The sequence below is a fragment of the Sturnira hondurensis genome, unplaced genomic scaffold, assembly GCF_014824575.4.
Source record: "Sturnira hondurensis isolate 20B ecotype Veracruz unplaced genomic scaffold, ASM1482457v3 Scaffold0016284, whole genome shotgun sequence".
Classification (NCBI taxonomy): Eukaryota; Metazoa; Chordata; class Mammalia; order Chiroptera; family Phyllostomidae; genus Sturnira; species Sturnira hondurensis.
Genome location: NW_028088915.1, coordinates 4,789,031 through 4,815,871, shown reverse-complemented (window position 1 = coordinate 4,815,871; position 26,841 = coordinate 4,789,031). Strand labels below are relative to the sequence as shown.

General features: G+C 38.6%; 1 protein-coding gene across 5 annotated transcripts; it reads left to right on the top strand.

Annotated features, from left to right (window-relative positions):
* Window positions 1-120: 120 nt before the first annotated feature.
* ATP5F1C (ATP synthase F1 subunit gamma) lies at window positions 121-19,838 on the top strand. Of its 5 annotated transcripts, none has more exons than XM_037065964.1 (10): window positions 122-249; window positions 8,040-8,074; window positions 8,578-8,709; window positions 11,794-11,998; window positions 12,716-12,859; window positions 12,975-13,039; window positions 14,093-14,248; window positions 14,730-14,826; window positions 18,609-18,644; window positions 19,676-19,838. In XM_037065964.1, the coding sequence occupies exons 1-9, from the start codon at window positions 179-181 to the stop codon at window positions 18,613-18,615; spliced, it is 912 nt and encodes a 303-aa protein (XP_036921859.1). In that variant the 5' UTR covers window positions 122-178; the 3' UTR covers window positions 18,616-18,644; window positions 19,676-19,838. The 5 variants fall into 5 exon arrangements, with proteins under 5 accessions (XP_036921860.1, XP_036921861.1, XP_036921859.1 ...); XM_037065967.1 differs by having other exon boundaries at window positions 124-234; XM_037065965.1 differs by lacking the exon at window positions 18,609-18,644 and having other exon boundaries at window positions 121-249.
* Window positions 19,839-26,841: the final 7,003 nt, after the last annotated feature.

Genomic DNA, 26,841 nt, shown 5'->3' with positions numbered 1-26,841 from the left:
AAGAGCCGGAAAAAGGTGGGGCCTCGGTAGGCTGGGCCCCCAACGCTCGCGATGTTTACGTCCGTGGTATCAGGAAGCGAGGCTAAAAAAGAAAGCGGGGTGGAATGGGCGTGGGGAAGCTCTCGCACATGCGCGTTGAGGCCTGTCTGACCGACCTTCAGCGGGGCCATTTACCACCATGTTTTCTCGGGCGGGCGTCGTAGGGATCTCGGCCTGGGCCGTGCAGCCGCAATGGTATGGCAGCTTGCGGTAGGAACGGAGGGTTGCGAGGGATGGAAGAGCTGGATTGAAGGGAAGGGGAATCGGGTGGAGGCGAGTGGGATGCAACAAGGGTCGCAGGACAAGCTAGGCCCCTGTTCCCGGTGAGGTCGGGGCCTGGGGAGGCGCCTCCTATTCGGAGTGCTCACGCGAAAGGCTCGAGAGACCACAAGGTCACGCCACTTCTCCTGAGGCGGGATGAGGGCCACGAGGAGTTGTCATCTTGGACCTCGGGGTTGAAACTTTAGTCCGAATTAATTTCAGGGCTGTCTTGTATTCATTCATCTGACAAGTGCGGAGCTCCTGTTCTGTACCAGGCAATGAGTATGGTGCAGTCTTTTCCTGGGCCCATAAAGTGAGGGGTTGGAGAGAACCGAAGACAAGATCTAGGGGAAGGTTAAGTTGTGCTTTAAGTCCTTGATGCCTTTTGAAACTACCCAGTGTTTGGCAAGGTTTGCATGGGTCAGCGTAGAGCGGAGTTAACACTTTGAGAGCTGTTTGATTCAGCCAGAACATTTATTAAGCACCTACCACGTAGTAGGGGCTTTGTTGGGCACTGGTGAATCAAGTAAGTGCCCTCGTGGGCCGAGGGTAGTTTGGGTGCAAAAGGGACCTTAAATATGTTGTCGAGGAAGAGAAAGACACCTTGCGCTATCCTGAAACCTTTAGGCTGAAGCAGTAACCCTGCAAGGTCATGAAATTGTCCCAAGGTCCTGAGAGGACCAGGAGGTGGATTTAAGTACCTAACTGCGGTGCAATTTTTAACAATTTTAAGCATTGGTTCCCGAAAAAAAGTTGCATATTAGAAAGCCTAGGAATAATAGATAAAGGATGTGGGACCATATAGTAGAATATGGACCATATAATTTGGTTATTTCCTCAAGAAGGAAATATCTTGATGTTAGGCAAAGTCTGGGACCTTTTCAGACACAGTGCTAAGGAGATTATTAGTTATAGGCTGGGTGTAGCAATTCCCTGGGTTTACAGTAAGGGAGAATTCTAAGGAGCTTTAACACCAAACTAGGTTTTTGTATTCTAGTTTATGTGAAAGGACTATACAGCATTAATTGAAATAAGTATGTTTTTCATTAAGCAAAAAATTTAAAACAGTAGACAAGATTTTTAGGGTAAGAAAGTAACTTAATGTAATGTGAAATGCGCACATAAAAATGTTGGTGGGTTTGCCTTGGGAGTCAGTTTTCCTTAATACTGCAAAAGAAGATTCATGAGAATTAGGAAGTTACCTTTGTTGAATTCTCAGTTGTGCCATTTACAAATCACTTGGCACACTGTTGATAGACTCCTGCTCTGCATTAAGTTGCTAAAATGTGGTGGTAAACTAAACAAATAGACATGGTCTTAGTGAGTTAGCCTTGCAGAACTGTTCCAGGCATGCGGTGGTGCTCAGCAAACTCCTCCCTCCCCCATCTTACTGTGTATTAATGTTATCTGTCAGTACATTTAAAACCTTAAGTGGTATCCAGGTTGATCTTTTAGAAATGTGAAGAGTTCCTCAATAAGGACAATATATTTTGCATAACACTGTAGAAATAACTTTTTTTTAAACCCTGTAAGACAATTTGAAGATCTTTTAATAAAGAATTGTTTTAAATAAGAGCTCCTTAAGTCTGAGACAAGTAATGCCACAGGCCCAAATTGGAATGTCAGTCATCAAATGGACGTCATAATCCTGACCTTAATCCCTTTGGAATATTGGCTTTAAATTGGTAGATTATAAATATTCATCAAACATTAGTATTCCACTGTGGAAAGCATGTTCTGTCCTCTGTGTTTTCTATCACTCTTGGGGCCTGATGTCTTCCCTGTCTGTTCTACCCTTTCTCTTCTCATTCATTATAATTGACCTTTAAATTCAGAAATGAAAGCCGTCTTAATGTTTAACACTCCACAGAATTAATTCGGAAGGGTACAAAATACCTTGGCTTTAACAGAACCATGAAGGGGCATTCCCTTGGTTTTGGTTATTGGAAGCTTTTAAATGTGCAGCTGGGTGGTGGTTAAAGTTTTTGCTTCAAGGATGTTTCCATACGAACAACATTAAGCATGAGGCTAAATAAAGTGGTGATGAAATTATTTTCATTGTTTAAGGGATCAGAAAGTACCTTAAACTTTCAGAAATGAACTTTTTTTTAAGTAGCAATTAAGAAAATGGAAACGAGAAATTTGAGGAAAAGATTCCGCTTTTTCTGTCTCAAATTAGGGGAAAACACATCTCTATTTCCTACTGACGACACATTCTCTAAAATGGAACATTTTATGATAGAAGACCAGTGGCCATAAATTGAACTAAGTACACTGAAAAGAGAGTTGGCATTTGAGGAGAGAAATGGAAGATTGCCATCTGAAAGTAACAGCAGATATTTACTTGTAAATAAAAAATATGTGGCAGCAGAGTACAGTATAAGATGGACTGGAGCCAAACGGCTGTGGTTTGTATCCTGACTGCCTCTTACCTGGCTGTGTGACCTTGGACAAGTTAATGTCTATGTCTCTATATAATTTCCTTGCCCATTAAATGGAGGTGATGATTACTACACAATTAATAGATTAGTGTGAGGATTAAATGAGTCAGTATTTGTAAAGAACCAAGAGCAGTGAGAGACACGCTGGTGTGGATCCAGGTGTACCGACTGAAAAATGAAAATGAGTTTATAACTACAGTATCTGTGTAAAATGTGAGAAGTCTTATTGTACTTGTGAAAGAAGACGATCATGGGTGAAGGTTGGTGAAGTGCAAGGGAGTCGTTTTTTTTGGTTGAGGGGCAGGTGATGGACTTCATGCAAGCATTCAATATTAGAATTAGACATACTTCATAATATTCCTCAAGAATTAGTGGATACTGCTTCCTTAATTTTTATATTATACAGTATTTATATGCTCCTTAAAATTCTTTGATAAATCATTCATCCAGCAACCTTGCTAACTTCCTCCACACTGCCTTCTGCAGCTTTTCTAACAATGTTTTACAGTCAGCAGATAATGATAATCCACAATCTGATTTTTCCATCCACATTTCTAGTTTCTCCATCTCCTAAATGAGTATCAAGACAGGATGCAATTTTCCAGAACATAAAACTGATTCAGAAGTTTTGGTTTGTAAATACTCTATATTCAGTAGACAAGGCAAGCTAGAGATTTCAGATCAGCTCATGATTATTCTGAACTGAAATTGTACTTAAAAAATAAAATTGTAACATAGATTGACATCTTTTTTAGAAGCAAATGGAGGCTAAACATGAGAGTACTTCAAAATAGAAAATTAGGCCATGAGCAAAACATGAAGAATCACAAAAGATCCTTATCTTTTCATACCTCATTTGGAATACTATGGAAACCAAAAACATTGTGTTCATCCAAATACGGCATGCAGTTCAGATTTGTTCCACACCTTATTCTCTGACTAGAAATTTGTGTCAGTTAAGTTGGAGTGTCTGCCTACAACTATAATGTCCAAATGTCACTTTTTATTAATCTATAAATTTAGAATGTTTGGAGTGAAAAAGTCCTTATACCAAAAAGGGGGTCAGTTTTGAAGTGCCATTTGTTAATGGAATGGTCATTATGTCCGATAAGTCTGTACTCAAAATAGTAGTTCTTGTCAGCATTTAACAGCCTTAATATTTAGTAAATCCATTCTAACCCAACCAATATTTTCCACAAAGTCCCTTTCCTCTTATTTCCATATTTTTCTTTAGCAATATAATGCCAGTAGTAAGTCAAGATTTTTAAAGATGACTGTTTTGGTTATGACCTTTCAGACTTAATTTTATGCACATAAACACAATCACAACAATGGGATCATATAACATACCATTTTGTAACCTGCATTTTAAAGTTATTATTAACAGACTTTATTTTTAGTACAGTTTTAGACTTAAAGAAAAATTGAGGGTATAGTATAGAGTTCTGTATATCCACACCCCACTTCGAACAGTATCCCCAACTGTTAACATCTTGCATTACTGTGGTATATACAAAAATTAAGGAATCAGTATTAATACATTGTAAACCGAGGTGCAGGCTTTAAGGTCACTCCTATTGTATAGCTCTATGGGTTTTGATAGACACATAATGATGCGAGCCTACCATTATAGTATCATATAGAATATTTCTGCTGCCCTAAAAAATCTGTCCCCCCAGTCCTGGCCACCACTGACCTTTCTCCTGTTGCTATAGTTCTTTCGGGAATGTCATATAGTTAGAATCAGTATATAGAGCCTTTAAAGATTGGCCTCTTTCACTGAGCAATAGGCAGTTCAGGTTCATCCTGTCTTTTTGTGGCTTGATAGCTTATTTTTATTTCTGAATAATACTCCATTGTATGGATTTACCAGTTTGTTTATTCATTCACATTGAAGGGCACCTTGGTTGCCTCTGGTTTTTGATGAGTATGAGTAAAGCTGCTGTAAGCTTCATGTGCTGGTTTTTGTGTAGACAAAGGAGAAGTTTTCAGCAAAATAGGTTAGATACTGATGGAGGATACTGAGGAGGAGCATGATTGCTGGGTCATAAGTTAAACAAACTATTTAAGATATATAAGAAACTGCCAAACAATCTTCCAAAGTAGCCACACCATTTTTTCATTCCCACTGGTAATGAGAATTCCTTTTACTCCATATCCTCCTCATCAGTTGGTATTGTCTGTTTTTCCAATTTTAGCCACTCTTACAGGTTTGTACTTGTATTTCATTGTTTCAGTTTGTAATTCCCTAATGACACAGGATACTGAACATTTTTTTATATGCTTATTTGCCTCCTGTATATCTTTGGTGAGGTTTCTGTTCCAATCTTTTGCCCATTTTTTAAATTTGGGTCATACTATTGTTGAATTTAAAAGTTCTTTGTATATTTTGGGTAACAGTCCTTCATCAGATACATGTTTTGCAAATGTTTTCTTCCAGTGTGTAGCTTGTCTTTTCATTCTCTTAACAGTGGCTTGAGAAGCAAAAGTTGTTATTGTTAGATTTAATAAAGTCCAGCTTATCAATTTTTTGCTTTCATGGATCATGCTTTTGGTGTTTTACCTAAAAACTTGGCCAAACACAAAGCACCTAGATTTTCTCTTGTCCAGTCTCGTAGAAGATTATAGTTTTGTGTTTTATATTTAGATCTGTGGTCCATTTTGAGTTATTTTTTGTCAAATGTGTAAAATATTTTCTAGATTATTAGTTTTTTACATGTGAATGTCCAGTGGTCCAGCACCATTTGTAGAAAAGAGTAATCCTTTCTCCACACAATGACTTTTGCTATTTTATCCAAACTTATGTTGATGTATTGGTGTGAGTCTGTTTCTGGGCTCTGTTCCCCTTCATTGATCTGCTTAGTGCCACAGCGACCTGCCTTTTGTTTTCTGTAATTTTACAGGAAGTCTTGAAATCAAGTAGTGTCCATTCTCTGGCTTTGTTCTTCACTATTGTGTTGGCCATTCTGGGTGTTTTGCCTTTTCATATAGGCATTAAGATTGGTTTATTGATAGTCAAAAAGTAACTTGTGAGGTTTTGATTGGAATTGTATTAATCTATAGATCAAGATTTGATCTATAGGGAAGAACTGACCTGTTAGCAACATTGAGTCTTTCTATTCATGAATATGGAATCTCTCTCCAGTTATTTAGATTTTTCATTTATTAGTTTTACAGTTTTCCTCATATAGATCTTATATATATTTTGTTAGGTTTATATATGTCTTTGTGGTTTTTTTAATTATAAAGTATACGTAAAATTTATCATGTCAACCATTTTTAAGTGTACAGTCTGTTGTTTTTTTTAACTTGAAACTCCAATTGTTCATAGCTGATATAAAAAGAAGCGGTTACATTTTGTATATACCTTACTATAATAGATTATTAGTTCCAGGGGCTTTTTTTTTTGCCAATTCTTTGTGATGTTCTACCTAGACAGTCATCACCTATGAACAAAGACAGTTTTTTTCTTCCCTCCCAGTCTGTGTCCGTTTATTTCCTTTTCTTGTCTTACTGTATTTACTAGGACATCCAGTATGATGTTGAATAGGAGTGGTGGGAGAGGACATCCTTATCGTGCTTCCCAATCTTAGGGAGAGAATTTCTAGTTTCTCACTGTTAAACCATAGAGTTTTTTGTAAATGTTATTTATTGGCTTAAGGAAGTTTTCTTCTTAATTTGTTAAGAGGTGTTTATCATAAAAGGGCATTACATTATGTCAGATGCTTTTTCTGCATTTCTTGATCATATGATTTTTCTTTAACCTGTTGACGTGATGGATATTACCATACTTGATTGTTAAATGATGAATGAACTTTACATACCTGGAGTAAATCCCACTTAATCATGGTGTATAATTCATTTTAATATATTGTTGGATTCAATTTGCTAATATTTTGTTGAGGATTTTTGCCTCTGTTGATGGGAGGTGTTATTTTCTAATTGTTATTTCTTGTGTTTATATGGTTTTGGTATTAGGATAATGCTAACCTCATAGAATTAGGAATGTCCCTCTGCTTCTCTAATCCTATTTCCACTTCTTTCTTTTTGGGGGGGAGGCATCAACTACTATGTTTACTGATAGTTACAAACATGTATCTCAAATCTCAAAACTTCACATGTTTCTCATACCCATTGGACATTTCCACCTGGTCCCATGGTCTTTTAACCGTATCATTTACAAAATCATTGTTCCCAGGAAGATCACCTGCACCCAGCGTATCTATCTTGGTTAATAACAACACTGTCCACTCAGGTCATTCAATCAGAAAATTTTGGGTCATTCTTACTGTTTTCCTTTTCATTCTTATGAACTTGATCTCACACTTAGTCTCTTGTTGGCTTTGCTGACATCTTAGTGCAGATCCTTGTTTCTTTTGTCTGGAAGCCGCAGCAGCCCCTGTTTTGTCTGCATGTCATCAGTATTCCAAAGTCATTTTGTGCTTTTCACTGCCGTCCAAGATACACTGAAAAACTAAATTGATTTGTGGGCTTATAAACATTTGTTTCTTGATTCTTCAGTTCTCCCGTGGACCTTACTTGGCCAACACTGGTATTTTGTATGGATTTAAAGGCTGGAAGATAATTTATGTTGGATAACATGTTGTCTTCCCCCATAGGGCAGGGATCCTCTCATACTTATCTGTCAGAAACATTACATTTTAAGGCTTATGTGTTATACTTTAAAGACTGTAGAAAAATCTAATGTAAATTTTATGTAACTCTAAGTTTTCCTAAATCTCGTTTATAATAGTGTGCTGCTTGTGATCAGAGACCATGTCCTGAAGAATAGTTACTACTTAGTAAATGTTTACTGAATTCCATTGGAGAAGCTAAGAATTGGTTGAAATAAATGGTACTTTCACACATTTTGTTGTGTTATAATATATAACTGTTATTTTAAAAGATTTTGGTGAACCAAGAAAATCAAGGAATGCATTTTTTTATAGTGGCTGACCTTGAGAGTTGAGTAGCCTAACAGGGCAAATAACTTTTCTGTTGGGAAAAGAATACAGGCAAAGACATGCAGGTGGGAATAGGGCATGTGTGAATGCCATTGTGACTTCAGTGAAAAGTTTGTGTTAGGTCAAATAAAATGAGGCCTTTGATATACAGGGTTTGGTATATCAGTATTAAGGAATTTAAAATTTATATATGTATATATATACATCAGAGTCCTATATTTGAGTAGTTCTTTATGGGGTGTTCTTTAAACATAGTAACTTTGAGAGTTTTTAATGTTATATAATTGAGCTATCTTTTAAAAAACTAAAATACTTGTATAACCTTTATTCTCAGGATCCAAGTTCGAAATATGGCAACTTTGAAAGATAGTAAGTACTTTGTCTCAATATGTGAATTAAGAAAAACTAAATTTTGACAAATAATACTTTCAAAATTACACTGCTTTTTAAAGCCCATTATATATTTGGTCAAAACCAATAAAATAAGTCTACATCAAATGGGGCATTGAACTTGTTTTAGAAAAGACCAGTGAGAGGTGAACATGGTGGTTCTGATTTATTGTCTGTAGAATGATAATGTTTTAATTAATAAAAACTATTTGTAGATATATAAAAATGTAATGGAATATGTGGTTGAAGGCCATTTTCAATACCATTTTAATGTATGATTTATCATTCTCTTGTGTTGTCACCTGAGTTTGACCTTTTATTAGTACTCATTGTAACATTAAGCCTAGTTTAGCATCATGCTGTTAATTGATGGTCTAAATGCTAATTATTCTGCCTTGCAGTTTAGAAAAATACTGCATTTCAGTATATTCACAAATGACATTATAACTCTTTTATCGTAACATAGCACTTCCGTTTTTCAGTTACCAGGCGACTGAAGTCAATCAAAAACATCCAGAAAATTACCAAGTCTATGAAAATGGTAGCAGCAGCAAAATATGCCCGAGCTGAAAGGGAGCTGAAACCAGCTCGAGTGTATGGAACAGGATCTTTGGGTAAGAGAAGAGTATAATTCACAAATTACAAATAACTATTTAACATAAAGAAGGTCATTACTAATGACTTACACTTAGTGCTTACCATGATGGTGAGCCTATTCTGAGTATTTTACATGTACTCATTTTCCTTTCTTTTTAATTTTTTTATTTTTAGAGGGGAAGGGAGGGAGAAAGAGGGAGAGGAACATCAGTATGTGAGAGATACATCCATTGGTTGCTTCTCGTACACCTCCAGTAGGGACTTGGACTGCAACATAGGCATGTGCTGACTGGGGATCAAACTAGCGACCTTTCTGTTCACAGGCTGGCACTCAGTCCACTGAGCCACACCAGCCAGAACTACATGTACTCACTTTTCACAGCAACCCTTTGAGGGTAGGAACTGATTCAACCTCTGCTTTGCAGGTGAAAAAAACTGAAGCTCAGTGACATCAAGTAACTTGCCTGAGATCAGATACCTATTATGTTAACTTTTTAAGTACTCTGAAAAGTTTTCTACCTTGTTCAATGTACCATGAAAAGAATTTAGCAACATAGAGCATCAAACTCCACTGCTTGATTTCATCCTATTCTGATGTGGTATTTTAGGACCACGTGGTAGGGAGGAGGTGGTATGCTGCAGTGGAGAATTGACCAACTAATCATGGACATAGGCTATGACTATATATGTGAGTGCAATGTTTAAATATCAACTATAAAGAAGGTGAAACTTGATTATTTCCAAATTAAAATGTCTGTATATTAATCTATCTGTGTATTAGATGTAAATTGGTCTGTGCAGTAGTTATCTTGTGTTTTTCCATATTTTTTAAGCATACATTTATACTGCTAAAGAATATTTTCTCAAGGAAATGATAACAGCACTAGGCCTCAGTGGAAATGGCTCCTTGCTTTAAAACAACATACTTAGTTTCACCTAGAGGAGAGTTGCTGAGTTAGGTTTTAATAATTCTTATCAGCTGCAGCTATTTGATTTCATGTCTCCTTCCTTGCCTAACACAATACTGAGCATCTAGTTCGAGATTCANCCTGGAATTACTAAATTCTGGGTATGAATTTGATGAAGGATCGATCATCTTTAATCAATTCAGGCAAGGAAATTTTAGAAATCAAAGCTTTTTATGTTTATGTTCATATTTTAAAATGAGTAAATGTTAACAGTTTAAAAGTTAATATTTTGAAATATATTAATCTATCTGTGTATTAATCTGTCTGTATATTAATCTATCTGTGTATTAGATGTAAATTGGTCTGTGCAGTAGTTGTCTTGTGTTTTTCCATATTTTTTAAGCATACATTTATACTGCTAAAGAATATTTTCTCAAGGAAATGATAACAGCACTAGGCCTCAGTGGAAATGGCTCCTTGCTTTAAAACAACATACTTAGTTTCCCCTAGAGGAGAGTTGCTGAGTTAGGTTTTAATAATTCTTATCAGCTGCAGCTATTTGATTTCATGTCTCCTTCCTTGCCTAACACAATACTGAGCATCTAGTTCGAGATTCAGCAGATGTTCATTGGTAAGTTACTCTCTAGTTACTTATATGAAAAAAGAAAGTCATTTTACTTGGTGGTGTTAACAAGTATAATAAATTTGTTACCCTTCAAAAGTCTATGACCACAAAATTATATAGTAAATAAGAAACTGGCTTAGATATCTGATTATAGTATTTGTGGAGAAATACCAAAACTCGAACTTGAGGTTGCCAATCCACTTCAGTCTTTCAAACTAAAAATATACTAACTGGTAAATATTAAGTGGCTAATCAACTTAAATATTTTAAAATGGCTGGTGTGGCTCAGTGGTTGAGTGCTGGCCTGCAATTCAGAGGGTCACCAGTTCGATCCCCAGTCAGGGCACATGCCTGGGTTTGTGGGCCAGGTACCCCGTAGAGGGCATGTGAGCGGCAACCAGACATGGATGTTTCTCTCCTCTTTTTCCTTCCCTTTCTAAAAAATAAATAAATAAAATCTTTTAAAACTGTAAAGTAGGTATTTTATACTGTACAATATAAAATATACGAAGAAACTTAAAAGAAATATTCTCCCCACTCAACTCTACTCAACTTTGGAGTTGAGCATCTGTCTGCTTTTTATTGAGCATCTCAGATATTGAAATTTGAAAATCACTGCTCTATACTGAAAAAGGTAGTGGTAGGAATTCTGTTGAAATGGGTGAATGTGGTAGCCATGAAGATGGACCTTGCAACTACAGTGAGCACCAGCTGCTGAAGTCCATCCTGCGTTTGCTTCCATGCCATGTTTTCTGTGGCCTGCTCCTGGCCTGCACCTGAGCACAGGCTGATAGAGGCAGGCGTGTTCTTGGGAGACCTGGGGTTCCCAGCAGCTTTACTGACTTCCCTTAAATTGCACAGTGATCTGGGAAGCTGCCTCTCAACCTTTCTTTCCATGGCTCAGACCTGCAGCATGGTATGATGGCTCTGACTTCCTGTTTTCTCACAGGCATATCTCCTAGTAAAGTCCATGTATATTTTATCCTACTGAATCTTCTCTTGGCCTTTGCTTCCTGGAAAACTAGACCAACAAAGTGAGGTTGTTAAAGTAACCCCACACATGAAATTGGCATCATTATTTTAACATCACCAGTTTTTTTATTTTATCCTCACCTAAGGATATTATTGATTTTTATAAGAGCTTGATATGCAGGTTATATAAACAGGTTAGCAAAGATTTGCTTCCTAGTTTTTTTCAGACATGTTGTATACTGAGGATTTACATTATATAGAAGTCTGATAGTAAATAAGTTGTTACACCTCTATAATTCTGGCGTCATTAAAAGTTCTTTAATGGTACCAGGGATATCTTTTAGTCAATATTTAAGATAAAGTCGCCATTATTGAGCCCTTAGGAACCTTTGTTATATAGAGATTTAAACCTTTTTGGTTTTAATTTTAATTGTTAATGGAATAAGTACACGGGGGTTTGATTATATTAGTCAAATGCCACCGAAATTTTAATGCATCATTTTGAAAACAGCCAGCTTTTTTGTAAACTGGGGATTACTATATTTAGTATGAATTACATATAAAAATTCTTGCTTTGCTTTTTGTTTGTTTTTAAGCTCTGTATGAAAAGGCTGATATTAAGGGGCCTGAAGAAAAGAAGAAACACCTCCTTATCGGTGTGTCCTCAGATAGAGGGCTTTGTGGTGCTATCCACTCCTCAGTCGCTAAACAGATGAAAAGTGAGGTGGCTACGCTCACAGCAGCTGGGAAAGAAGTTAAAATTGTTGGAATTGGAGATAAAATCAGGGGTATACTTCATAGGTAATTTAAATATGTATTATGGGTAAAAGGGTAGGTTATACCCTTTTTGTTTTGTTTTTTTACCAGTATATACTGGAATATATAGATTTCTCCCATTTTCTACTTGTGTTTTGCTTCTTCAGCCAAGCCATAAGTGGAGTGCAATGTTAATATCAAAAGCTATTGACATTTTTAAAAATAAGGAATGAGCCTGGCTGGTGGAGCTCAGTGGATTGATCGCAGGCCTGCAAACCAGAGGATCGCGGTTCGATTCCCAGTCAGGGCACATGCCTGGGTTGCAGGCCAGTTCCCAGCAGGGGATGCACAAGAGGCAACCATACATTGATTGATATTTCTGTCCCTCTCTTCTTCCCTTCCCCTCTAAAGATAAATAAAAAATTTAAAAGAAAATGAAGAGTGAACTTTGAGGAGCTATCACAGTCTACAAATGTCAGAATGAACAACAGTTAATTAAGACTGGAAGAAGAAAAATAAAGGCATAGAGAAATATAAAATAAGAAAGGCCTGATTATTAGTCCTTAGTTCTGTGCAGGTGCTGAAGAAAAGTAATAGTCATGATAATTATGGAACAAGTTAATTCAGTGAACACACCAGCCGCCCCGCCCCCCAAGCAAAAAATTGCTTGATCCATAGTGATTTCTTCCTTGTTTTCCTACATTCTTTTAGAAGGAAAAAATCCATTGAACTATTTTATGTGCTCTCTTGTATTTCTCATAGGACTCATTCTGACCAGTTTCTGGTGACATTCAAAGAAGTGGGAAGGAAACCTCCTACTTTTGGAGATGCATCAGTCATTGCCCTGGAATTACTAAATTCTGGGTATGAATTTGATGAAGGATCGATCATCTTTAATCGATTCAGGCAAGGAAATTTTAGAAATCAAAGCTTTTTATGTTTATGTTCATATTTTAAAATGAGTAAATGTTAACAGTTTAAAAGTTAATATTTTGAAATTTGCATTTGTTGTCATTTCTAGGTCTGTCATCTCCTACAAAACAGAAGAAAAGCCCATCTTTTCTCTTAATACCATTGCAAGTGCTGGTACGTAGTTTTTGTACGACAGGTATTTTTCCACAAAGAAAGGGGAGATTTGTACATTTAGGAAAATAGTTTGTCAGGAGCAAAATGATATTGGGCTGTTTCTATCAACATTTGTTAATGGCTTCCATGATGTGTTAATCTGCATTGTTTGGCTACTCTTACTCTCTTCATTAATTGAACTAATTAAGTATCTATTGAGGGCATTCATTAGATATGTTTTCTGTCCTTGTGTTAGAGAGCCTAGCTAGACATTGGCTTTGCAGTCTCTGTATGCAAACTCTACCTTAACCTCCAATTAATCTGAAGCTCTAGAATAGAGATTAGAACAGTGTCCACAGCATTCATATACATTGGCCCAGTAAGTTTTTGTTTTATCATTTGAATAGAGTCACCATTACTCAGTGAAGCATTCTAGAAACAGTGTTCTGGAAATGATTTTATTTTCCCAAGTCCCCTTTTGTGTATCGTGTTTCATCTGTTCTAAGATGTACACTTGTTTACATCTCTGAAATTGGGATGCTTCTCCTAGTCAACAGCGTATCATTTTTAATTGGCTATGTTATTTTCTTAATGTTACATCAGATATGGATCATAACCTGTAGTATCTTAAGTTTGATGAAACAGCAATGTTTTCACCATGTTACTGTAATGAAACATTTTTCTGCTTTCATTTTCCTGACACTTTATAATTTCTCCAGTAATCAAAAGCCTGAATTGAAATTTTTGTATTATACTATACTAGTTTTTGTTCTTAATTTATTTTAAAAAAAACTGGCTTTGTGCCAGGCACTCAAATAGATGTTATTTAGACAACTTCATGCCCATAAAATGTAGTAGTTATTTTAAATATCCAGTGCTTTGTTTACATATTTTGCTGAAAGTCTGTTGTATTCTACATTGTGAAAATAGATGATATTGTTAGAACTGAGTCTTTTGACTTTACACTTATTCCTGCTCAGTAATTATAGAGGATTTTTATAATAGTAAGTCATTTTGATTAAATCAGTTTTTGTACTGATTTAAGTCAGAGATATGTACCACTTGTTTTAACAGAGAGCATGAGTATCTATGACGACATTGATGCCGACGTACTGCAGAATTACCAGGAATACAGTCTGGCCAACATCATTTACTATTCTCTGAAGGAATCTACCACGAGTGAGCAAAGCGCCAGGATGACAGCCATGGACAACGCAAGCAAGAACGCTTGTAAGCACACAATAGATTTCTGAGAAAATTCTGCTGCGGGGAGTGGCATGAAGACCCTCACATCAAAAACGTGACCGTTCTTTAGGTAGCTCGAGAAGCAAGAGAGCTAGGACCTAGTCCTAGGCTTTACTGCTGGTACCATGAAACTTTTGACCAAATACTATCTTTTTCCTTGAATTTTCTCATCTGAAAAGATAGAGAAGTAATACTGTATGCCTTAAAGGAGGTATCTCTTACTTGGAAGGCAGTACATTTGCAAGAACTTGGAAAAGGTACTCACCAGATATTTAAAAATATCATCTTGAAATTTTGGGGGGACAACTTTGGCACCACTCCTGTCCCTCCCACGAAAAACAAAAACAAACACCCCCAAATCTTATTGTTACATTGAGCAACATACAGCTATGACTAAATTAATGAAATATTCCTTTCTTGTTAGTTGTAAATGTTGTCTAATCTTTTTGCTTTGTTTTGTTTGTAGCTGAGATGATCGACAAATTGACTTTGACCTTCAACCGTACCCGCCAAGCTGTCATTACAAAGGAGCTGATTGAAATCATCTCCGGTGCTGCAGCTCTGTAAGTACTCATAGATTGCCTTCAGTCTGCTAGTTAACCTTTGGATGTTTAAAAGTCTTTGGATTTGTTTTGCCTGTTAAAGATGCAGTGATCCATTTCTTAGTTTTATATCCATCCCTACTGTTAGGATATAAAAATTTGGTGAAAATGGAATCTCTGGTTTATTATGATTGTTTCAGGCTTAGTTTCTTATTTTAGGAATCAATGTATTGTTAGCTTTCACATTCCTAAAGCATTAGGAATAGGGATGTGGACAATTCAGTATCATTTATAAAATCTGTCTTTTAAAATTATTAATTTTTTTATGTCAGCACCGGAAGTCAGTGTACCACTTTCCTCAAGAGAATATTGTTTGTGAAACCAGGATTAAGATAATGAGATGTCTATTCCAAAAATTATTAATTGCACACTTACTATATGCAAAGTATAATTGTTAAAGGATGTGATCCTTGCAGGGTATTTATTGTCTAATGGGATTAAACAATGTGCAGATAATTGTGATGAAGGATCAAATGTGTAGAAGGTGTCTTTGACTCATTCTTTGTCCCCTCCTACTAACTGGTCACCAAGTTCTCTAAGTTTTACTTTCTGAATAGCCCATGACTTTTTCTCCTTTATGCTCGTTTACTGCAGATCCTTGTTGTTTTTCTCCAGGGTTAAGAAATATGTATTTTGAGAGTCTTTTAATTGTGTAACCCTGTGCTAGGCACTGAGGATGTAACAGTGACATTATTTGCCCTCAAAAAAGCTCACAGCCTAGACAGGGAGGATATTTGAAATTGCAGTAGAATGAAAGTCAGCAAACTGAGGCACAGAGCTAAGAATGGTTTTCTTTTACTTTTTAAATTGATTTGAGGGAGAAACATTGATTTGTTGTTCCACTTATTTATGCATTCATTGGTTGTTTCTTGTATGTGCCCTGACCATATGTCAGACTGCAACCTTGGCATATCTGGAGAATGCTGTAACCAACTGAGTTCCCAGCCAGGGCCTGGTTTTCATATTTTTAAAGGGTTATAAAAAGAGAGACAGTGTGTGACCCACAAAGCCTAAAGTACTTAACTGTCTAGCCATTCACAGAAAAAATTGCTGACCCAGTGACAGAGTGGTATGATGAAGATGATAGAAACCCATTCTCTCACATTATCCTGCAGAAACAGCTTTGCTTGATGTATGCGTATATGAACCTATGGTTTCTGGCCACCAACACTTTATAGTCTAGCCTCTTACCACTGCCATTTCTCACTTTCCTAAAACTTGAGCCACATTGATCTACTTCCAGTTCTACTAACACATCATGCCCTCTCACCTTCAGGGTGGCACGTGTTTTTGCCTCAAATGCCATTCTTTTCTCCCCTTGCACGCTTGGTACTTCATTGGACTGATTCTTGTCTATCCTTCCTAACTTAGCTGGGGGGAATCCTTTCCTCCAGAAAACCCTCTTGCATAGTTTGGGTGGGGTACCCTTCTAGCATCCTGTGCTTCTCTTTATTAGCACTAAACATTTTTTTAGGAATTGCCTTTCTGTGGTCCTAGGCTTAGGAGGGACTGTCTTATTTTTGTAGGCCCATCACCTGCACATACTTTCTCAATAAATGGTGGTTAAGTGAATGAAAAACATGCCATAAGTATATTAAGAACTGGAAGTTCAGAAGAGGGAGAAATAACATTTTATTGATATGTGAAAACATAGGTTCATATTTAAGAATTAAGGAAGGTTCATCACTAAGGTAAAATTTAAATTGGTCCTTAAGTATTGTCTCTCAAGGATAGAAACTGGGAGACACAAGTAAAACCTACTGAGACCATTCTATAAGTTACTAGTTACATCAGCTCTGCTGTCTTTTTTTTTTTTAAATATTTTATTTATTTATCTTTAGAGGGGAAGGGAAGGAGAGAGGAAGGAAACATCAATGTATGATTGCTTCTCTTGCATCCCCTGCAGGGAACTGGCTCCTGCCGGAAACTGGCCTGCAACCCAAGCATGTGCCCTGACTGGGAATCAAACCGCGATTGTCTGGTTCGCAGGCCTGTGCTCAATCCACTGAGCTACACCAGCCAGGGCAGCTTTGCTATCTTAAGGATCCTTCCTTGATGGGCTAACCCATCACTCAGCCTGGTCCCTAATGTTTTAGTAGCATCATAGACTACTGTGCAGTGAGTGGCCCTGCCACCTAATGTCTTTTTAAAACTTGGTTAAGATACACCTCTGCAACTCAACTTTGTCATCTAGAACACGGGGACTAATCCAAGGATTAAATAATTATATTACTCATTATCCTCCTTGTTATACGTCCTAATGCCAATGCTAAGCCAATTTCTTCTTGGATGGCAAGTGTGGGAAGGCCTGGAGGAAAGACTGCATTNCCTGCCGGAAACTGGCCTGCAACCCAAGCATGTGCCCTGACTGGGAATCAAACCCTGATTGTCTGGTTCGCAGGCCTGTGCTCAATCCACTGAGCTACACCAGCCAGGGCAGCTTTGCTATCTTAAGGATCCTTCCTTGATGGACTAACCCATCACTCAGCCTGGTCCCTAATGTTTTAGTAGCATCATAGACTACTGTGCAATGAGTGGCCCTGCCACCTAATGTCTTTTTAAAACTTGGTTAAGGTACACCTCTGCAACTCAACTTTGTCATCTAGAACACGGGGACTAATCCAAGGATTAAATAATTATATTACTCATTATCCTCCTTGTTATACGTCCTAATGCCAATGCTAAGCCAATTTCTTCTTGGATGGCAAGTGTGGGAAGGCCTGGAGGAAAGACTGCATTCCGAAGGTTCAGGGCTGTAAGATACAGAGAACCAGAGTTCTTTTTCTGCTCTTTTTTAAAAGAGGAAAGCTGGAAATAAAGTATGAGGATATACCTTATGCCAAATTGCAGACTAGGGGCTTTCTAGATTAAAAATGTGGGGAACCTTACTACAAAGCAGCAAATCAAGGGAAATAGGGGGCAGGAGGTTTAAGACATAAAACTGAGAATAAAAGAACTCCAATAATTGGAAATTAACCATTAAATTGTCACCTTTTAGAAAGGCCTTCTACATTGTTTATAAAACGTCAGCTCTGGCCCTGATCAATGTGGCTTATTGGTTGGGTGTCCTCCTGCAAAAAGCAAAAGGTTACTGGTTTGATTCCTGGTCAGGGCACATGCCTGGGTTGCAGGCTAGGTCCCCAGTTGGAGAAGCACCAGAGGCATCCAATCTATGTTTCTCATATAGATGTTTGTTCCTGTTTTTTCTCCTTCCTTTCCCTTCTCTCTAAAAATAAAATCTTTCTTTAAAAAAAAAAGGTAGCTCTGTAGCCCCAAGATTGGATTGTTTTTATGAATGGACTTGCATGCTTTCTAACCTATCAGTTTATTCTGGTTAAAGACTTTAATGATGTTTAACACAAACACATTTGGCTCTTTAGTAATAAAATAAAAAGCATGAATAAACCATAATGTTTGAGGTGTCAGATATTAGTTGCCAGCCTAAAACTTACAATATATTGTATGCTATTTATAGGAAAAGTAGTGATTTCAATTATACTTTCAGTCTTGCCTACTTGCATGAATGTGGCTTTATTGCCTCTAACCAGATTGAGATCTGTAACTTTTTTTAATATACTGATTGACTCTTTTAAAGGAATATTTTGGTAAGTATGTGATATCCTCAAGGTAACAAATGAGGAAACAGACCTCTTTAGTTGGAAATTGTACATGAATTAACTAGCATGGATTGCCTTTTGACCAGCTTGTTTGTGTTTGTCTCTTTCTTCTAATATAATAACCAGGGATTAATGAAACCGAGTTTCGTCCTCAGACAAGAGGTAAAGTGGTAAAATTTCACACACTCTTCCCATACCCCTCTCGGAAAACAGACCCCGTTAGGGCTGAAGCTAATTTGGCAGCAGTGACACTGATGAGAGGTTTAGATTGCTGGGCCTGTTCACAGTAGCAGCCAACTTACGGGAGCGCATAAGTGGGCAATGCTGGGGGGCTTTTTCAGGTAAACCTTAAGTATAGACAATTGGAATTAGTTTGAGATATTAAATATAGATTGGTGAGGAGTAGTGGTTCTCAAACGTAAAAAAAAACAGCAACATTCTCATCTTTTTATGTATTCATGCCATTAGGATATCACATTCTGAAAACTGCCAGATACTCCCGAGAATAAGACTAAAACAGGCAAATAACATTATTATGGAAGTGGTCTTCCCCTCATGGATCCTATGAAAGGGTCCCCAGACCAAAATTTGAGAGCCACTAGTGTAGAGTAACATTTTATTATGTAAACTCAGTTCTTTAACCCCCACTTAAATATGGGTCATCTTTTTCAAAATTTCTTATAGGTTGCTATTATAACACTTATTAAAATAATGCCATGGGTTAATAGAAACAAAGAACCAAAGAATTAAAATGCAAACTATGTTAAATCCCAACTAAAATCCCAAAGTATCTAATATATTATTCATAACCTAACTAAAAAGCCTAAGAAAGACAAGACACCCAATATAATAAAGTACTCAAAAACAATTGGCAATTTTCAGTTATCAAGAGTGGATTTCGCATTTTATACCCTTTTCTCAAGAAAAAAAATTCTTGAGTGTTGTATAACATATATATATAACAAGAAAAAATACACTGTAAACTTCCAACAATGGCTTTAAGTATATTACCTTACATGTTTCTCATAGGCCATAGGTTGATTATGGTAGTTCGTACATAGCATGAAATTAATAGACAAAAACATACATTAGCTGTATGGTAACAGACAAGCAACACTCCCTGTATTATCTCTTAATGTCATGATTTTTTCCAAAAATACTTATTAATCTTTATTCTGTACTTTGTTTTTCAGGTAAAGAAGAGAAATTGAGCCAGCTGATGTGGTTTTAGCTTACTGCTGTCCTGGTCAGAAGAAATTGTTGGTTCATTGTTTAAATTACTAAGGACAGCAAGATATTTGTAAATTATCTTACAATAAACAGCTTAAAATAAAAAAAGTCACTGTGTTAAAACTATTAACATGCTATTACTAGGTTTGGAGTTTTGTTTGTTATTTTTGATAAAATTGAAGAGGCTCTTCTGAAACAACCTTAAAGTCTGGCCTCTTTGGGGTCAGGGGAGAGGCGAGACCACAACCTCAGCCCAGCTTCCATCCTTCTGCACCTTCAACGAACAATCAACACAGTGGAGTACATATATGATTGAAGTTATTCATTGTTCTTCATATGTGTGATATAAAATTCCAGGTATATACTTAACCAAAAAAAATTTAAGTACCTTTTGCAAGCACTAAGAAACAATGCCATGTGATAATCACTCTATTCACATTTAGATAACCATTAAGATTGGATGCCTAGCTCATCCATGCAGTGAGTTGGCCATGCCAGAATATTAGGGCTTTTTCCTCCTGTTTGTTTAAAATAGGGAACTCAGGTTTGTTGGGGTTTCTGTTGTTTAATTACAAAAATGATGTTGCCCTGGCTGGTGTGACTCCGTTGGAGCATCATCCCACAAACAGGCCATGGGCTGATTCCCAGTCAGGGCACGTCCCTGGGCTGCAGCTTCAGTCCCTGGTTGGGACCTGTATGAGAGGCAACTGATCCATGTCTCTTGTCCTCCCTTCCCTTCTCTTTAAAAAGCAATAAGGTGAGGATTTAAAAAAAAAGGAATATATACAGAGGTGGGCAAAAGTAGGTTTACAGTTGTGAATATGCAAAACAGTTTATTCTTTTATTAGGTGTCTTTCCATATGAACAACTGTAAACTTACTTTGGCCCATCCCAGTAATTTCCCAAAGACTACAGAACTATAAAAGAAAAAATATGGCCCTAGCTAGTGTGGCTCAGTGGACTGAGTACTGGCCTGTGAAGCAAAAGGTCACCAGTTCGATTCCCAGTTAGGGCACATGCCTGGGTCGCAGGTCAGGTCCCTGGTTGGGAGTGTGCAAGAGGCAACCACACTGATGTTTCTCCTCTTTCTCCCACTCTGAAAGTAAATAAATCTTAAAAATATGTGAAAATAAACCCATTCTCATTCCGCCAAGATGGAGGCATAGGTGGAAACACTGCCTTCTCCCACAACCAAGTTTGAATACAACAAAGGTTTGGAGAACAAAGACACAGCCAAAAAGCAGAAAATTGAATGATATGGAAGTCCGACAACCACTAACCGTTCAACCTGGACGGTAAGAGGGGCAGAGCCAGCAGCGGAGCAGGGTCGGGCAGGAAAGATCCCCAGACCTAGGCGCGCAAGTAGCCCGGACCCAGTCAGGGTGTGGGGCAGACTGACTGCAATTGCACATTCCCGCACAGTGAGACAAACCACACAGGCCCCAGGGGGCGAACCCAGTGGTGGAGGGCTAACGGTGGTGGCACACTCAAGTGCAGTGGGACGAAACGCGCGGGCCCAGGTGACGGTGGCAGCTGCGGCATGGACCACCTGTGGGGGCTGCAGCGGGAGGCTGCAGACGGGACACCATTGTTCCTCTTTGACCCCGCCCCCACATACAGCATCACAACCCATCAACTGAGTTGCCCTGCTCTGGTAAACACTTAGGGCTCCGCTCCTCATACGTAACAGGCACGAACAGCCCAAAAGATGGTGCAAGAAGAACTCAAAGTCCCAGAGCCAATAACTAAGGGACTGAGAGACTGCCAGCCTCTCAGAAGCACAGTTCAAGACACTTTATCAGGATGCTCACAGAACTGGTTGATTATAGTCACAAATTAGAGGAACATATGAAGGCTAAACTAATTGAAATGAAGGGAGACATCCAGGAAACCAATAGCAATGGAAAGGAAACTGGGACTCAAATCAATGGAGTGGACCAGAAGGAAGAACGAAACATCCAACCAGAAAGGAATGAAGAAATGAGAATTCAAAAAAATGAGGAGAGCCCTGGCTGGTGTAGCTCAGTGGATTGAGCGCGGGCCTGAGAACCAGACGATCGCAGTTCGATTCCCAGTCAGGGCACATGCCCGGGTTGCAGGCCGGTTCTTTTCAGGCTTACTACCAGCAGGGGCCACACAAAAGGCAACCATACATTGATGTTTCTCTCCCTCTCTCCTTCCCCTCTAAAGATAAATAAATAAATAAAATCTTTAAAAAAATGAAGAGAGGCTTAGGAACCTCCAGGACATCTTTGAACGTTCCAACATCCGGATTATAGGGGTACCAGAAGGGGGAAAGAAACAGCCATGAGTGGAAAACTTATTTGAACAAATAATAAAGGAGAACTTCCCCAGTCTGGCAAAGGAAATAGACTTCCAGGAAATCCAGGAAGCTCAGAGAGTCCCAAGGAAGGTGAACCCAAGGAGGAACACACCAAGGCACATCATAATTACATTAGCCAAGATTAAAATGGAGAGAATCCTAGAAGCAGCAAGAGATAAGGGGACAGTCACCTACAAAGGAGTACCCATCAGACTGTCAGTTGATTTCTCAAAAGAGACCTTACAGGCAAGAAGGGGCTGGAAAGAAGTATTCTAAGTCATGAAATCCAAAGACCTACAGCCAAGATTGCTTTATCCAGAAAAACTTTCATTTAGAATGGAAGGACAGATAAAGTGCTTCTCAGATAAGGTCAAGTTCAAGGAGTTCATCATCACCAAGCCCTTATTATATGAAATGCTAAAGGGACTTATATAAGAAAAAGAAGATGAAAAATATGAACAGTGAAAGGACAGCAAACACACAGTTATTAACAACCACGCCTAAAACAAAAGCAAACCAAGAGAACAGCTAGATCAGGAGTGGAACCATAGAAATGAAGAACACATGGAGGGTTAGCAACAGGGGAGAGGGAGGAGGAGAAGGGGGGAGAAGGTACAGAAAATAGCATAGACAGTAGGTAGAAAATAGATAGGGGGGAGGGAAAGAATAGTGGGGGAAATATAGAATCTAAAGAACTTGAGACGTGGTTATAAACTAAGGGGGGGAGAATGGTGGGGGAAGGAGTGTGCGGGTGGAGGGTAATGAAGGGGGGAATAGAACAACTGTAATGGTATAATCAATAAAATATATTTTAAAAAATAAATAAAACCCATTCTCAGTTAACAGTTTGAGGTATATTACTTTTAAAAACCATTAAGTAAAATACACGTATGGAAAGTATTTTGCCAATGACTAAGAATGGAAAATATTTAAAAAGTGGTTAGCGCACACGATGCTATAAAGAACAGTACTGCCACTGTAAGAGGGCTGCCAGACTAGCTCGGTTATTTTCTAGTTTCCCTGAAATTTATGAGCCACTTCTGGGAGGGTCAGCAAATGGGGCAATGATGAACAGCTGGCTATAGTGAGCCACTGGGTCAAGGGTGTGAATGAAGTATCAGATAACTTTGAATGACAAGTAAGAATGGGGTGCTGTGGGTTTTAAAATTTTGCTTTTTAAACACACAGGCCTGCCAGTTTCCAGGCTAGGAGAACACTCATGTGAGAATGAATTGGATGTTCTAGACTGTAGTAGAAAGAAAAGCAGGAATAATAGCACAACATAAGATAAACAATCTGTTGGGCTGACTGCAGAGTAACAAGTTCAGAAGAGGACTAGAGTGGGGGCACTGATGGAAATAAAGGGTTAAATTCCTAGTCAGAGCACATCCTAGGTTGTGGGCCAGGTGCCCAGTAAGGGCAGTGTGCAAGAGGCAACCGCACATTGATGTTTCTCCCCCTTTTTCTCCCTTCCCTTCTCTAAAAAAAAAATCTGAAAAAAATACTAATGCAAGCATTTTTTATTATAATGGCACTGTTATTACACTTGGCAAAAAAAGAGGTGTATAACTTGGGAAAAAAATTAAAGTTACACTTTAAGACTCCTTTCTACCTGTCTAAACTGCAGAGCATGGTATGCTCATAATCCTGTCCCAGATAACCCTTCCAGTTTCATCTTGCCCCAGTAGTTTTTCTTTTCTAATTGCTACTGTGGGTCATTGCTTCTTTTTTGCAGGGGGAGGTATTACTTATTTATTGCCATGTCTCCCCTGCCCCCACCCCAATTACAGGTGACACTTGAGTATTTTATAGTTGTTTCAGGTTTCCAGCATAGTGGTTAGATGGTGATTCTTTTTTTTTTTTTAATTGTATTTTTTGGTCATTGGTTCTTGAGGATTCAGTCTAGGTATCACCTTCTCCAGCTCTATCAAATTGGGCTGAGTGTTCCTTATCACATTTTGTCATTATTTGCTTGTCTTTGCTCAACACTATAAGCTCCTATAGAGAAGTGTTTTAATTTCCGTATCTTCAGAGTTTGAATTCCAATGCAAAGAAGAGATCAATAAGTGTTGTATTACTTATCATCACTTTTACACAGATAAGACATTTAATCACAGACACAGCACCCATCCCATGTCAGATTCTAAATATTTTGCACATATTAATTCAGTCCTCATAACAACCCTGTAGTATAAGTACCATTTCCATCTCCATTTTACAGATGGATTAAACAAAGATGTAACTCACTCAAGGTCACAGTTGGTGAGGCTGACTTGGGATTCCAATCCAGACAGTTTGCTCCAGAGTCTAGGATCTTAACCACTGCTCTATGTATATAAAACTACCTTCCCTATGTGTGGTTGGCAAAGCAATTGAAATTGCTTTAACTTGATTTTTCAAGAGCCTGTGCTGGGTCTGTAAACAGTGGAAGGAAATATAAAAATTCTAATACTGCCATTTCCCCACATTCAGTACTGCTTTCCTTGATATGATCAGATGGTATGTAAGACCAGGAAAATGGAGAGTGCATTCTTTTCCAACAGCACTAACACAAACTTCCTTATTTTAAATTGCAAAACAAATGATAGAATGATAGAATATAAAGCCTTTTTTCAATGAAAAAAGGTTAAAACTCAAATTTTAATGTGGCAATGAATTAGTCAATTGTCTTCATCCATGAGACTGGGAAACATTAGACAAAGTTTTAGTAGAGGAAATCAATTTCATACACTGTTAGTGCAAGTTTGTGATCTTAGAGAAATTTAGCAGTGTCTACTAAATTTCAAAACGTACAGAGTTTTAGTAGATTCCACTTCTAATAGTCTAGTCTACAGAAGAACTCATACAAGTGCAAAGACTTGTCCAAGGATGCTTATTCAAGATCATCACCTGACATTGCAGAGTAATCCAGGTACAGACCTACAAGCTTTCAAGAGAAAAATGTCACAACGTTTCAGACATCAAAATGACTTCAAGCAAAGGAGAGGGGAAGACGGAGGAACTCTATCTTGCTGGCACCCAGCCTCCAGAACTGTGAGAAAATAAATGTCTCTTAAGTCCCCCCGTCTGTGCCATTTTGCTATGGCAGCCCGAACCAACTACAATGAATACACTCTAAGGAGACCAACCAACCACCTGGCAGTTGGACTGCAATGGCCCCTTTCATCCATTTGTCTTGTCAGGAAAAGGCCCATATTTGGATATAGATTTGCTGTTCTTGGTCGTGGTGTTTAATGTACTGGTGTCCTATATCCCACTGTATCAAAGCAAGGGAGGCACTTGACAACAAAGGAGGTTGGGAGTGGGCACGTGACCATGAAATCTAGTTTATATTAGATATCATACCACTCAAACTATCAGCCTGGCAGAGCAGAGAAACACCCTTTGTGTCCAGCTCATAGGCAATGCCTTATGAGGATGGGGCACAGTCCCCCAGGAGACCACACACAGTGGAAGCCAGAGTTGCCCTGCTTACATCACTCCCAGTGACCCACCTGGGAAATTGTTCTTGTCTCTGCAATTCTGGCTTCCCCGGGCTGACAGTTTTGATTTCCAACACTGGGAATGTTTTTCACCAGGAGACATAGGATCCACTGAAACATTAGCTACAGTTGCTACCTGGGCACTTTGGCCAGGAGACAGCATGTGAAGAGGAGGCACTGTGCTGGCAGAAGTAACTGACCCTGATCATTGCTGTTACATAATGCGGGCAAGGAGAAACATTTCATATCCAAGTAGTCTGGCTGGGTGTCTCCTGGTACTCTCTTGCCTAATGTTGATGGTCTATAGACAGGTTTAGCAGCCACAGTCTGAAAGGGACATAAAATCCAGGGACTGAGATCTCCTGCACACGAGGGTCTGGGTGGTGCCACTAGGTAAGCCATGGAGACCAGTAGTGGTGTTAGCTGAAGGTGACACAAATCTAGAAGAGTGGAGGAAGAAGACAGGATTAACAGAGGCCCTACTGTGGCCCTACAGCTCTGTTAAGAGCTGTAATTTGTCTCATATCCCTCCCCTCTAATTTTTCTCTCGGAGAAGAGGCCCCTTCCTCCAGAACCCTGGAAGAGCTGTTCCTCAAATTTATACCGAGAGGTGGATCTAAGGGTACAAGGAGTGAACTGCAGTTGCCATGGTTTAAATGTTTGTGTCCTGTCAAAATTCTCATGTTGAAATCTTTATGCCCAACATGATGGTATTAGAAGGTAGGGCCATTAGGAGGTGGTTGGATCCTGAGGGTGGAACCCTCTTGAACAGGATTAATGCTGTCATAAACAAGATCTCCCAGAGCTCCCAGGCCCCTACCACCTTGTGGTGACACGAGAACAGAAGTCTGCACACTGGAAAAGGGCCCTCACCCAACCGTGCTTGGCACACTGATCTCAGACTTCCAGCCTCCAGAATTGTGAGACATAAATTTCTGTTGCTAAGTTTCCCAGTCTGTGGTATTTTGCCCCGGCAGCCCAAGGGGACTGATACAGGAGTGAATACTGTAATGTAGCATTCCTGCTCAGATCTCCTCAGGACTAAAGGACTTCTGCCTTCCCTGGAATTGCCTCTGCTTCAGAGAGCACCTTTGCCTAAGATCACACGCCTTACATGGGAATATAAAGGCCCAGCCACCTAGTTCCATCTCAGGACAAATCTGAAGGGCCATCAAGCTTCAGGGTGTCCTGTGAGACTGGCTGAGGCCCTCTCCCAAAGTGCACTGCACGCTCCTTCCTTTGCACAGGTGGTGGTCCCAGGAGCACCCTTTAATAAACTCTGCAGGTTGAATTTCATCTCATTAACTGGCTTCATGGGGAACTG

Bases quoted from the DNA above. Each gene is read 5' to 3' on its own strand.
- ATP5F1C (XM_037065964.1), top strand. From the start codon at position 179: ATGTTTTCTCGGGCGGGCGTCGTAGGGATCTCGGCCTGGGCCGTGCAG. The intron at 8,710-11,793 runs GTAAGAGAAGAG...TTTGTTTTTAAG, and splicing joins GTATGGAACAGGATCTTTGG to CTCTGTATGAAAAGGCTGAT. The intron at 13,040-14,092 runs GTACGTAGTTTT...TTGTTTTAACAG, and splicing joins TAATACCATTGCAAGTGCTG to AGAGCATGAGTATCTATGAC.